We start from the raw sequence: 14,007 nt of genomic DNA on the forward strand, positions 1-14,007 counted from the left end.
ATTAAAACTCACGTTGAGTTGCCACTCAGTCAGCTATATTATCATTAGTTATTTGGCAATATATACTCTGAAAGCATCAGATTACTCAACTCGTTAAAAGCAAATTCGAAACCAAGAGCTTCTGTTCATGCTATAGACAAAACCAATTAAATTAGTATCACTCCTGAAGATTAAATGCAATAGAGATACTCCACTAACTATAGCAAGGTATTTTAAAACAATTTAATTTTGTAGATTTCTTTACGGAAGGTTCATGCCAAGTCTTCTCGCCCTGCAGCCAGCTCTCGCGACGCGGCCTCATGCCAGCTGCTGAGCAAGAGCATAAAGCGTCTAAAAGCTCTTGCACGTTGGACGTTGGGGATTGCAGCATAACCGTGCTGAATCTAGCCCTCTCTCATTAATCCCGCACACTAGGGTTGCTAAACACGCGACTCACTCACTTGAAAGCATCCACCGAGCGGAGAAAGAGATGCCGCGCACGCCGCACAATTAGTCTGTCTAGACCAGCAAAGTACTTCTCGTGGTTCGAGTGCGTACTTGCATGCTGCTAATTTTCTAAGTGTCTTTTTGAAGCCTCTTTTCCACGCAAAAACAAAGAAAAAAGAATTAAAAATAGACGCTCTCCTGCTGTAATTAGGGCTGATTCCAGCCGCGCGTTTGAGCCAGAGCAGCCTGGTCTATGCAAATTAGAGTTGATTAGACTCTGCAGCCGGTGGCACTCGTAAATCTCGCGCCTCCGGTCTGGAGGCGGAATTTCAACTAGCAAAAAGATACGTGACACCATCAGGAACCTTTATATTCGCATTAATAGACGAGGAATCACCTGCAGAGCGGTATTCAAATTAAAACTGGAGTTGAGAAGCCGATTTTGAGACAGGCAATCAAAGTTCAAGGCTATAAATAATTTCTAAATTCCTTTATATTTTAACTATTCACTTTTCAAATTTTATTCAGTTTGCTAATTGAAAAAGATCTTGGCAGAACAGAGGTCTTTTGTTTTTCAGCAAATAACCTGATTTTTTAAATTTCCTTTTGCAAACATTGTTTTGCCAAGTTTTCGTATTGAATGTATTTAGCTGTTGTCTATTATAATTGGCTCAGTCTCGAAATTAACTTAGCCAACTAAAAGTGACCAAGCGCTTGTTGAGAAAGACTAGAAGTTTCGCAATGGGGGTATTAGTGATTCCACAGGGTTCCCAAACTAATTATTCCAACCGTGCGCCCACTCTTATTGAGTCGAGAACAACACTGCTTGATGCTAAATTAGAACTTAATTGTCCTATATTGTGCGCCTCTAGAGGCGAAGCCAATTATTAACTCAATTCGAAATCAGCAGCAAGAAAATCTCCTCAGCTCCAGTAGAATCAAGGAGAACGGATGCTATAGTGCTGTGCAAACAGGGTTGCTGTGTGGCAGTTGATTGCATGCACGCCGTTGTGCCCGTGATAACACACAGTACTCACACGTAGGTTCTGAACACACACGCCGGTAGTCGTGTCGCGCACTCCGAGCCACCTCTCGCAGCTTGATTGCCCCCGAGGTGTTGCACACCGCCTGCTTTACGGCACATCGACTCGAGTAATGACGTGTTTGTGCACAAACAATCGACTGCGGTAATTGGCGATTACCACTGGTAAGTGTATATTGCGACGCGTCAGATTATAAGCGGAGACGTGGGCGCGTACACTAGCCTACATCGCCAGTCAAGCTGACAATGAGCAAAAGCGCTTGGATCTTGGATTCTAAAATATATAAGATACTGACTTAATCTATCTTGGGGCCTAAAATATATCGGTAGGAATTTTGACGCATAATTATTCCATAGGCGCAAGAAAGCACATAGAGCATTATTAATAAAAATTAGTATGAAATAAATCTGCTTTTTAGGGTAAGTATTCCCAGGAACTCAAAATACACCATTTTTGTTGCAGAGAACATAATTTTTAAGCCATAAATTTTCATCAATATATTTAGCAAGAGCGACTGTGAGCAAAAATGTTTCGTTGATTTAAGAGTTATTTAGTTAAACTCAACCAGTTTCAACAAATCCTATCCTTATTGTGGTGGATTATTTAATCCAGTCTAAATGCTAAAACTAAATTCCATTATTTAAGTTTAGACAACAATGCGAGTTAGTGCCAGCAGAAACAAATACCGTGTGTAGGTTTAGTGTACTTAACTTACACATTTCACGCATATCACGTAGCAAACTGTCAACAGCACACGTGCAGAAAATTGCCAGATTTATACATATATATCGCAGAGCTATATATCGCACAGAACAGCGGTTTGTGTTTGTCGCACGTGTCACATTGGTAATTGCAAATCTGACTCGTTTCGCAATTTTGCCAAACAAAGCGGACAAGAGAGCACTAAACTTGTGGCAAACATTGAAACGACTTCTCAATCGCCCATAATTCTGCATCTGCTTGGTGATACCTATCCTATCGTCCTCCAATACACAAATTTACTGCTCCATTGCGCACACAAGGCATTACTTTTGTAGCTCATAATCGGGATTTTTTAAGACAGCTTATTAATGAAAATGCGTTTGTTTTATTTAGCAATTGTGGTTAACAACGTTTGGAGATGTTATTATGCTGCATATATTGAAAACTTGATTAAAGTTAATCAGTGGAAAGGTTAGCGACGTGTTTTTGTTATTAGTATGAAAAATAATTGCGTGCGGGAAATACAAACAGCAGCAACACAATTTTATTTACATTTTATGCTTGCGCGTCGTAATTAAATTTTGGTTGCGCTGTCCACCCACATCACATTACGCAATGCGCATATATGCCGAACTCGATTACACGCAGAAAAGTATGGAAAACATGATGTTGACTTTTCTAAAATTCATTAAAGGCGGTTTCTTTGAGTTTTGAAGTTCTTCTAATTTTGTATTTTACTACCATCTACTCAATGAAATTGACCATTTGTATACCAAAACTGTCAACCCAAAGCCTCAAATATTATAAATAATAGTTTGCTTCTATATATAAAAAATAAAATTGGTTTCAATCTTGTTGGATAAACTGCTCACGGACCTTTAAGTGGCCCTCTCGAGAAACGCCCGACTCGTGGTGGCAATGTCCGAAACACGTGACGCGGCATACCTGCGGCGAACTTGAGGGTCTCTTTGCTCCGAACCCACGGGTCTGTAATTGAGCGCCACCGTGACCTGAGGCTCCACGATGTCCTCCGACAACTGGGCAAGGCAGCATGGGCGCAGCTCCAAGCAGAACACCGGCGATCATTCCTGCATCCTAAGTCATTATTCAGGGGGATCCCTGACTAGTTCGTGGAAGGCGCTCACCTATAGAAGCGCTAAAGGTGGCTCAGACAAGCCTCGTAGACTGTTCTCCTATTTAATTATTATTAATATAAATAAATTAATTAATTCTGCCTGATATTCCAATTACTGTAACAATGAAAAGTTATTATAAAAACAAATTATCACAATATGAATTAATTTAATTACAAATTTTACTTTATTGGTGGAATTTATTTTAACATTCCGTCATTAATTTTGAACAATTTACTATCGAGCAATGTTTATGAAAGTGCAATTTTATTAATTTAAGCTGACTTAATCAAGAGTTTATTTTTTTAATTAATCCGATGCTGGTGTTGGGTTCGCTGGTCTCAACGTCATCTCATAAATAAGCACGACTCAAAGACTCGAAGGTGAATCCCTGGCGACCACTTGCCAGAATTCCTCCTTCTTAAGAAAGCCTCTTGTACACCCTCGGTTCTCGGGCACCCTGGTGGCCAAAACCCATTTCCCCCTCATCATCCATCGATTTGATTTGTATATTGATTAGCCAACATTTTTAATAATTCTCTGTTTCAAGCAAAATTTACACATCGAGGGTGTATATTTCAGCACGAATGTGTCAGAAAAACGCTGGTGGTGTGTGAATCGCGGTTTCTAATGAGGTGCGACGGATTCTGGCAGCTGATGAAAAGCCCTCTTTTTCCTCTCACACAACAAGAGCACAGTGAAATATGTACATAGTGAGAAAAGTGTAACGCGTTGCCTTTATTGCTCGGCTCGTGTGTCGCAAAATGAGCAGTGCTGCTGAAACGTCATTATATTTGCAAACGACGCGCTGACACATTCGCTAATGACATAAATAAAGCGGCTGCACGCTGGAGAGCTTTAATTCACTGAACTGCAGCTCTCTCTCTCTCTCTCTCTCTCTCTCTCTCTCTCTCTCTCTCTCTCGTGCGGCGTCGTTGGAGACGCATCGTTCTCCCCATTTTCCAGTCCCCCATTCGAACTCTGACTTTTTAATGAGCACCCCGACTTGCGTGCCTATACACATGCATTTCGCCAGCGACAATGCTCCCAGCTTCTCAATTATGCTCTCTCGCGTTTTTGCGTCGCTGCGCGCTTTCTTCCCCAAACTCGGCATTCGCAGCTCCTTTGTTGGCTTTCCAGCCTCGCAGGGTTTTTCGTGAGCATTCCTTGCTTGCGGGCTATTTATTTTGCATGTTGTAGTGTGATTTTGCCAACACGCAGTTTTGTTGCAGAGGCTATGATTCATTTGTTCCATTTTTGAAAGGAGAGGGCCTGCTGATTTAAAAAAGTAAAAGGTTTAGACAAAATCTTAAAATTTGGAATTAATCTCACAGTTCACTCTGCTTCACTGATTAAAACTATGGAACTCTCTGTCAACATATTTACTGGATCAGCGCTTGGCGCCTTGTCTGCTTAATATTTGATACTGCACGAATTTTTGTAGCATCACTCTCTATAGATAAAATCGAATCGAGACAAAATATAAATATTATCTGTCGTCAGTGCCTGCTTGAGAGAGAAGCGAGGCACCATGAAGCTCCTGATTTCGTGCTGCCTTTTGGTGGGCCTCGCCTGCGTCCAGGCAGATAGCGGCCCCAAAGTGACTGATAAGGTTTGGTTCGACATTGAAATTGGAGGCCAACCAGCAGGCCGCATCGAAATCGGTCTTTTCGGAGGCACTGTTCCCAAAACCGTCAGAAACTTTGTCGAGCTGGCACAAAAGGATGTTGGCCAGGGCTACAAGGGCAGCAAATTCCACAGGGTGATCAAGGACTTCATGATTCAGGGTGGGGACTTCACCCGAGGAGATGGAACTGGAGGCCACTCTATCTACGGAGACAGGTTCGAAGACGAAAACTTTAAGCTTAAGCATTACGGTGCTGGATGGCTGTCGATGGCCAATGCAGGAAAGGACACCAATGGATCTCAGTTCTTCATCACCACCAAGACAACTTCTTGGCTTGATGGACGTCACGTTGTTTTCGGCAAGATAGTCAAGGGCATGGACATTGTGCGCAAAATCGAGAGCACCAAGACCGATGCCAGAGATCGTCCTGAGAAGGATGTTGTTATCAAGGACTGCGGTGCAGAGAAAGCCGAACCTCAGTTCTCAGTGGAGAAGGCAGATGCCACTGAATAAATTACATTTTGTCGTTTTTGTACGAATTGCTGAATGATTAAATTATATAAAATAAAAAAAAAAAAGAGGCTGGCGTTCCTCAGGGAGCTGTTCTAGGCCCACTTCTTTTTTCAATATTCACGCACGATGTGGTCAGCTTATTTAAAGGTCGGTGCAGCTACCATTTGTACGCTGATGACATTCAATTATACATTAGTTGCAAGCCGGATGAAATCGAAAGTGGCATTCTCAAAATGAACACAATATTAAGCGACGTCGTCAACTGGTCTGAAATGCACGGCCTGAAACTCAATCCACGCAAAACACAGGTGCTGTTAGTGGGCTCAGAGCGGCAACACTCCCGCGTACATCTCGACTCAATCGGCAAAGTTAAAATTAAAGACAATGAAATTCAATTTAGCGATGAGATTGAGTTGCGTGAGGTTGAATTTGAGTTCAGCGAAAATGTGAAAAATCTAGGCATCGTTTTTGATAAAACCCTCTCCTGGCATGGCCAAGTTTCGCGAATCTTTCAAAGAGTTTACGGCACCTTAAAAAACTTACAAAAATTTAGAAGCGTAACCCCAGAGAAAATAAGAGTGCAACTTGTTAAGAGTTTAATCCTGCCCCATTTTGACTATGGCGATATTGTGTGTTGTAATCTCAGTACCTGTCAATTAAATAAGCTACAAATACTGCAGAATAATGTAATTCGTTATATTTATAATGTTAAACGTGGCCAAAAACTGTCTGATCTCTATAAAAAATGTCAAATATTAAATGTAATCGATAGGAGAAATCTGCACTTGTTAGTGCAGACACACAAAATTCTGTACAAAAATTGTCCGCCTTATCTGTGCCATTTAGCAACCAAAATGTACGATGTAAATCTTTTTGGCAGGACAAGAGCGCATCAAATGAAACTAATGGCCCCATTTGTAAGTGTTGAAGTGCCCGAAAACTGTTTTCAAGTGCAGAGCTACCGCCTCTGGAACAATCTTCCGCCGAATTTGTGTCTCAACGGAAACCAAAGTGCATTCAAGGAATTTTTAAAAGAACAGTACCTCAAGAAATATTGAATCACCTCTCTTTTATACAATTATGTTCAAACTGATATTATTTTGTCTGGATATGGCAATGTATGGGGCAAAATAGCCCTGCAGAACCATAATAAAGATTACTTTGAAACTATTATTATTTTGTTCTCTTGAATAATCGAGCGTTTAAATGGGTAAGTTTCAAAAACATGATATGCACACTGTTTATTTTAGGTTAAGATAGAACAAATCATTTAAGATATTCCTAATGCTTTTTATCAAGATTTTGTTCTCAACATGGGATTTTCAAGTCCCATAGCATCAGTGACTTAAATATGTAACATCATGCCGATCAAAAGAAATCTCTCTCTCTCACTCCGCCTTTCACACTCTCGCGCCTCTATGCAGCTTGCTTCTATTTTGCCGTTTCATACAAATGGGGAAATATCAACTTACCGGCTAAAGGAAATACTCGCTTGCAAAATAACACACGCACATGCACATACGCGATTTCGGGCGAGGAGGCAACGCCTTTTGACGTTCAGCCGAAATGATTGTCATTTTCTCTCGACGGGCGGCGAAAAATGCTCGCCGTTAAATTTTATTAGAATCGGCGAGCAGAGCGCAACTTCATATACACGGTGGATGTTATGTGATGTAATGGCGGCGGCGCACTCGAAAAAGCAAGGATGAGGATATGAGATATGATTACTGTTATTGCAATGTGAGTTGCTGCCGAACCTATTTTTCAGCGGAATTGCGTCGTGTATTAAATAAAGAGTTGAGAGTAGCAGCAGAGAAATGGCCGACAGGCTGGATTGTATATTGTAAGCCGAACTGCACAAAGAGAAGCACGCTTCAAAAAACTCAACATGCTGATCGCGTTGCTGTAGATCGCATCGGAGGCTATTCAGCTGGGACGGATTTACAGGACAGTACCCTTTCTTTTCCATGAAATATGTACTGGCTGATAAGGTTTTGTGTTGACTCACTTCAAATCAATATCAAAGATTATAATCTCATAAATTATTGTAAGCTTATTGCTACGGGACAATCTTAGGACTTCACTCAGTTAAATTTGTTCACTTTTCAAAAATGTTTCAAAGGGATTATACTAGGTCAGTTTTGTATTTCGACAGTGTTAACGAGTAATTTTATTGCTGCTTGGTTTTCATTTCAACAGTCAACACGAATTCAACTTGATCACTGCTTTAATTATGACAAATCTGACCTTTAATTTTGAATTCGTTATATTAATCAGAAAAAAGCACCGTATAGTTAAAAAATCAGCACATATGACGGATTTCAAAGATTTACTCTGTAAGTTTAACGAAATAAAGTAGATCTATCTATATCTCTTCTTTGCGGGATGGATTTGAGAACCAATCCGGTCTCTTTTTTCTATCCTCCATTTACATATTCATTTTAACATTCGTTTATTCGTTTCGCCCCTTATTTTACTGAGAATTTGGATCATGAGCTTACTGCGTCACATAAACTCCAGCTCACGAGCTTCCAATAATCCAGCCGGTCTGAGCTTCACTTTCAATTTAATCAACATTTAATTGCTCCTAAAGTTGGCGTTTGCGGGGCGCACATCGGGTTGAATTATTTTCTGGACAAACAATTGCGCGCATAATCTGGTGGCGGTGGCGTTGGCGACGGCGGTCGACCCACCCACGCGCGGCAAAAACACAGTTCAGCCGAGAACACGGCGCAGAGGAGCCAAATATGTGCGCGAGCCAGTCAGTCAGTACTTGTGCATAATATATGTTGACAAACACAAATGTGCACACACAGACACACACAATGCCATTAAGCAGCGGGAATTGCAAATTACACAAGTTGCAGCGCCGGTGTCAAAAACAGTCCCGGCAAATTTATTAACGCATACGCGCGCAGAGAGCGTGGCGGCGCAGTATTTGTTTTCATATATGTACAAACACACGTCGTGCACGTAGTGCAGAGCCAAGTGCGGTCGAGTATGAGTTACGAGCGAGCAACATGAAAAATTTACGCCAGTCAGCCCCGGCTTTTTATGTTGTCCGCGACTTGATTTCGCTTTATGCACACACGCCCAGAATCACTCCGCACGCTGACGAGGAACTCCATTCCGCGTGCACAATAGAGTGATTATAGAGTGAAAAATTAAGCAGATGCTTTCAAAGGGCGACACATCTATTCCTCATGTTGCGATCGATATTCTGCTGTTCTTTGTGAAAGTTAAATCTGCCGGCTTTTTGTTTCAGCATGAACACCGCAAAACTATAAGCTTTGCGGAAAATTGGGAGTAATCTACCCTGGATGAATGTTTGACGGTTTGACTGATTGTGCGATTAAAATCGCGTGGTAGAAATGAGCATTATTGCTGGAAAAGTCCGCACGTCGATATAATATATGCGTATTCGAGAGGATACTCGAGAGCTTCGTCGGCGCGTATCGAGTGTGTGTGGTTGGGAGGGAAAATGACTCTCGTGCCACGTCCAAAGAGATCAAATGAATGCCTCTGACTGGCTGTAAAACTCGGCTCACACCTGCGTGCTCTCAAAAGAGCCGATGTGCTCGAAATATCTGATTCAGCTTGTTTTGTACCACGCGTTTGCCATTTCACGGATGAGCGGGCAGTGCAGGTTATGCGAACCGAGACTGATGCTTCCCAAACATGTGTTTCTCCAGCGGTCAATTCTCTGTCCCCTTTGTCTCATCCAGCACAACAATGATTAATTTGTACCCAAAATAATTGAATTCTTAGGTGGAAAACCTTATGGATACTCTGAAATGCTATTGCGTCATTTGTTTTAAGGGTAATTTACGTCAAATATATAAAAAATTGAATGCGATAATTAAAAGTTCATGAAGTTTGAATTTTTCATTGTCAGGCAATGAAAGGTACTGATGGGTCAACTGATACAGTACAGTTTGATTTCTTTGTTACAAAGGTTTTTTATGGGAAACCATCGGCTTGGACTAAAAATTGGGGAAACAAAAGTGGTGTCTCAATATCTCAACAAGCCCTAACACAGATGACGTTACGATGTATTGGCACTCTCTTTATTCAGTGCTTGTTCATTGACTCGGTGGCTGTTCCCAAAAATTCCAAAACACAAATTTTTAGAAAATTTTCCCGATAGCATTTTAAAATTTTTGTTAAACTATCCATATCTTCTTCAACGTATTTTTTATGTTTTTAAAATATCAATTTTCTAATGCTGTACATGTCCTTTGAATTCAGCCAAATTATTTTGTTGCCGCAGAAGAATCCTTTTTACTGAGGTTTTATCGAAACCTTACACGATCTCGGCAGGCGTACAAATTTGATAAAACGTTACAAGCTCCAACGCTGTTAGGCAGCTTCAACGGGCCAACCCAATATCGTTGAGAGCGCGTGCACGCAGTTTGAGTGAAATCTGTGCGCTCTCGCAATATTTAGGAGGTGTGCGGGCGAAATTGGAAATAACAAGCATACGTCGTGCGATGTTGGGCGGTCGGGCGTCTCTGTTTCGCTTCAGACATGTTATACGGTTTCCGGGCGCAGCTTGAAATAATGGTAACTAGATATAGTGCTTGCCAATCTGAATTTTAATTAATGCCGTCGTCCCTCCTTGTGCCCGACCACTGCACTAAACACGAGCTGGAAAGGTGAGCCCCGAATTTGCATGCAACCCTCTCGTCCTCCCTCAAGCACACATGCACACGTGAACATTACACTGTTTACAAACTCAATCTAGACGCCCTAGTGTGATTGTTTCTAATTTGTTCGAGCGCATTTGAATAATTCAATACTGCATATATATGTGACAACACCCACCTTTTTGCATTTATGCAAATCGCGTGCACGCGGCTCATCTCTAGTCTCACATTTTTTAAAGCTGATGAAAACACGCGTATTTGCATTTTCCCACCTGCTTCACACTGGACTGGCCGAAAATTCACAGTTTGCTTAGGATGGAAATGAAAATAGCTAGCGTTGATTAAAAACGGTGCCAGCAATTAAAAAAAAAAATAATAACGAATGCTGGTTCGCTATGCTCACAAAACTGGAAGGATTTCACTGAAATGAGGATGCACAATTTATTCAACACTTTTTATATATTTGCAATATGTTAACAAGCGTATGTTTTCAGTTAAATTGTGCCTCAAAAATGTCAGTGCTAGTAAAATAAATAATTGTTTTGCTAGTCACAGCGATTTGTTTTGTTTAAGTAATTTCTTAATATTTACAAACGGATCTGATATAATTTAAATATTGTAAATTAAAAAGTAAAAGAATTTGATCTTCAAGCATTAATAATGTGATGCTTATTTTATATAACATAAGCACGTAATTTTCACCGGCGGCTGGCGTGGCTGGCGCTGCTTAGCCGGATTCACGGCTGCTGGCGGCTGTCCACGTGACCCAATATTTGCCGGCTGGCGCGGCAATGCTGGCTGAAACCTATATTAATATCCTTTCTATTAGCCGGAAGGGGACACTTGTTTTTTCATTAATTTCTATAGGGTTGTTTACTCTCACATTTTGTCAAAATACATAAAACGCACGACCAAACAATGTTTGCCATTTTTTATTTTTCAAATGTATACCCTCAAGAAAGCTAGAAAATGGCATGTAAATTATTGAGTGTCATTCGCGCAAACTAAACATGTTCTTCAGTCAAAGTTGTGAATTAGACTGATATTCAACTAACTTGCTTACTTTGACACATGCACGGATAATTTTCAATTTAACTTTGGTACAGGCGAGAGTCGTTGGTGGTCACAAGTTATGACAGCACTCACACACCATGTACACGGTACACACATAATATGTATGTGTATCGGTGAACGACGAACAAGTTTTCCTTGCACTGGCAGCTTTATTTATCTCGATCAAGTTGGCATGTTGGACGTGGACAAAAAGTCAGTCACAGAGTCGCCCGTCCGGCAAAACGCAACACACGCGCCCTCGCCAACAGATTTCCCCCGAATCGCGCGTTTTTTCTTCACGCTGAGCACCAAATTTACTCATTCATGATATTTGACAGGCATTGACTATAAACCCAAGCAGGGAGAGTTATCGGCGCGTTGGACATTTTTGATTGATGGAGGCGTCGAGGAAAAAATGGAAAATTGATAAATACGTCTTAAATGTGGGTCGTGAACCTTATTTTAATGCCGCGTGCGCTCTCCGAGATATGTTATCCGCCAGTTTGCCAATGTACACGTAAGGTGCAGCAGAATGCATTGGATCGCGAAATTTCTGACAACCCGGTGATTGACAACGTCATTACGTCATTAGCGAGTGAAATTGCTGCTGGAAACAGAACAGAGATAGATGTACCAATCGCGCTCAATCGATTTCTTAATACACACTATTTGAAATAAATTTTGATGTGTCCAAGTCAAAAGGGTTTTAAAAGAGGATGAGTTAATATTTCATCTTATCTTTTTTTTTCATTTGAATAGCCTTATGGGATTTATTAAGGTCCAGTCAGTTCAAATATTCACTCATTAACCGGCAACCAGCTGGCAAAATCAGTTGATGCTGGTCGCTGATTGTGAGCTGAGCGACTCATGGAAATTAGTCGATGAAGATGAATGTAGGAAGTCTGAGCCCCGTTGAATGAAAAAAACCTAAAATGAAGAAGGAGCCACTGATTTGATCCGATTTTTCTGAGAGGAGATTGCGTCTATAAAAGACTGATTGGGAATTGAAAGGCACAAAATTTACTGGGAATGATTGTATATTTATCTGATCTTACTTTCGGGTAAAAGCTATCGCAGATCATAAATATTTTCGAACTGCTTTAAAATCTACATAAGATAAACAAAGCCAGTTTGCGTCATAAATCTGAAAAAATTCCCAGACACACCGAAAGGTAAAATGTTGCAACCATTCAAAACAGCAAATTTCTAGCTCTCCCGTACGATATTGCTGCATGCGGGAGGAAAAGATAAAGTGGAGCAACCCTTCAAAACTCTCCGTCAGCAAGCGAGAGACGAGGAAAACAGTCGTTTCTGTGAAGGCGAATTCCGCGTCGTCTATCGCAGAGTCGCGAGCGCGCGTAATTCCGAGCTCGGGTTACAGGCCCCGGAGGTGGCTGGCTGGCTGACGCGCAACAGGAAACGATGGTCACAAAGGAATCGTGTGCCCGCACACCGTCTTTCCCATTGCATTTGGCCAATTTGCATCAATCTGGCCCCGGGGCCGTACCTGCCGACGCTCCGGCCCTCGCTCTAATCGGCATGGCGGCGGCAGTTGGAACAAGGAACGTGAGGTTGCCGCCGTTCGCTTCATTACTCACTTGTTATCTTTTGACTTTGAGCTGAGCAGGCTGCTCCGACTCTAGCTATGCAACCCATCGTCACTCGAGTCACGCATATTTTTCAGGCCTGGCCCTCGGCTAGGCAGAAATTGTGCCAATTTATAGCATGTGCTGGCGCAGCTCACGTTCCGTTCGCTTTCTCGCTTTCCCTGTTTCGCTCGTTCCCGTGACAATTCTCACACAATTAAGAGCCCATAAATCAAAATGTGAGAGCACTACCGTATTTATTTCAAAATTAAAAAAAAAATTGAACCTTTGCTTAACAGCGGATAACATGGAACAAGTGCCCGGGTGGCCGCAGAGGAGCTTGGGCCCAATGTGGCCATCATTTCGCCTTCCCGCACCGAGGTCATTTATTGGAACGCCAGACATTTGTCCTTACAGCCGCTGGAAGGTGCAACAACCAGCAAGTGGTGAGTCGGCGCCGGTGCACCTCCCAGCCCGTTGAGCTATTCCGAGTTCCTAAATTAACCACCTTTTGCCATCTCTGACATTGGGCAAATATAGATATTTCATACAAAAATTTTTAAATTCTTGAGAGATGAATATTAAAAATGCATTGAATGCCGTAAATTCTACTTATTAATAAATAACTATTTCATGGAATACTGTATTTACATAATCAATAGTTTAAAGGTCACTTCGAAACAACTCTGCAACTCAAAATGACCTCGAAAGTCATAAAAAACGTTCCTCTTTTATCTCACTGTTAAATTAGGGCAATGCGGGCCGTTGAGAAGTTGCTAAATCTAATTCGGTTAAGCGTGACAAATGAAACTGGTGTCCTCAGTGATAATTGACACAAATCTCTGCCTGTCTACCAGCGAGAAAAATCTTAGCGTGCCTGCGGTTTGGCACGCATTGCAAGGCCGCCTAGTGCGTTGCGTGGGTGTCTACTTTTCAGTTCCAGCCTCGTTCTTTGTCTCCATTAGGCTACTCTTTATTGACATTCCTCTGCGGGAACGGCGGTTGGACGGTCCATTGCTGGAGTACAACCGCCTTTATGCGAGCTTTTGACCGCCGCACCAGAACGCCAGCGTTTGCTTTGTCGAATTTTTCGCAATCACATTCGCCATACGTGTCACGGGAAAATACTTAATGAAAATTTCACATTGCTTTTTTGTTTGATCAACTTCTGCCGATTCGTGATGAGACGGAATTCTTCGAATTAAACAAAAGTGCAACACCCAAGGCAGGTTCAGTTTTTAATTAAAAATTGCAACTGCACGGAGCTATAGATATGCA

The 14,007-nt window shown here is 41.7% G+C and overlaps 1 protein-coding gene across 1 annotated transcript; it reads left to right on the forward strand.

Moving 5' to 3' along the window:
* The first annotated feature begins 4,802 nt into the window (after window positions 1–4,802).
* On the forward strand, window positions 4,803–5,509 carry LOC135936592 (peptidyl-prolyl cis-trans isomerase 5-like). Its single transcript, XM_065479464.1, has one exon. The coding sequence runs from the start codon at window positions 4,836–4,838 to the stop codon at window positions 5,442–5,444; it is 609 nt and encodes a 202-aa protein (XP_065335536.1). The 5' UTR covers window positions 4,803–4,835; the 3' UTR covers window positions 5,445–5,509.
* Window positions 5,510–14,007: the final 8,498 nt, after the last annotated feature.

The sequence above is a fragment of the Cloeon dipterum genome, chromosome 2, assembly GCF_949628265.1.
Source record: "Cloeon dipterum chromosome 2, ieCloDipt1.1, whole genome shotgun sequence".
NCBI lineage: Eukaryota > Metazoa > Arthropoda > Insecta > Ephemeroptera > Baetidae > Cloeon > Cloeon dipterum.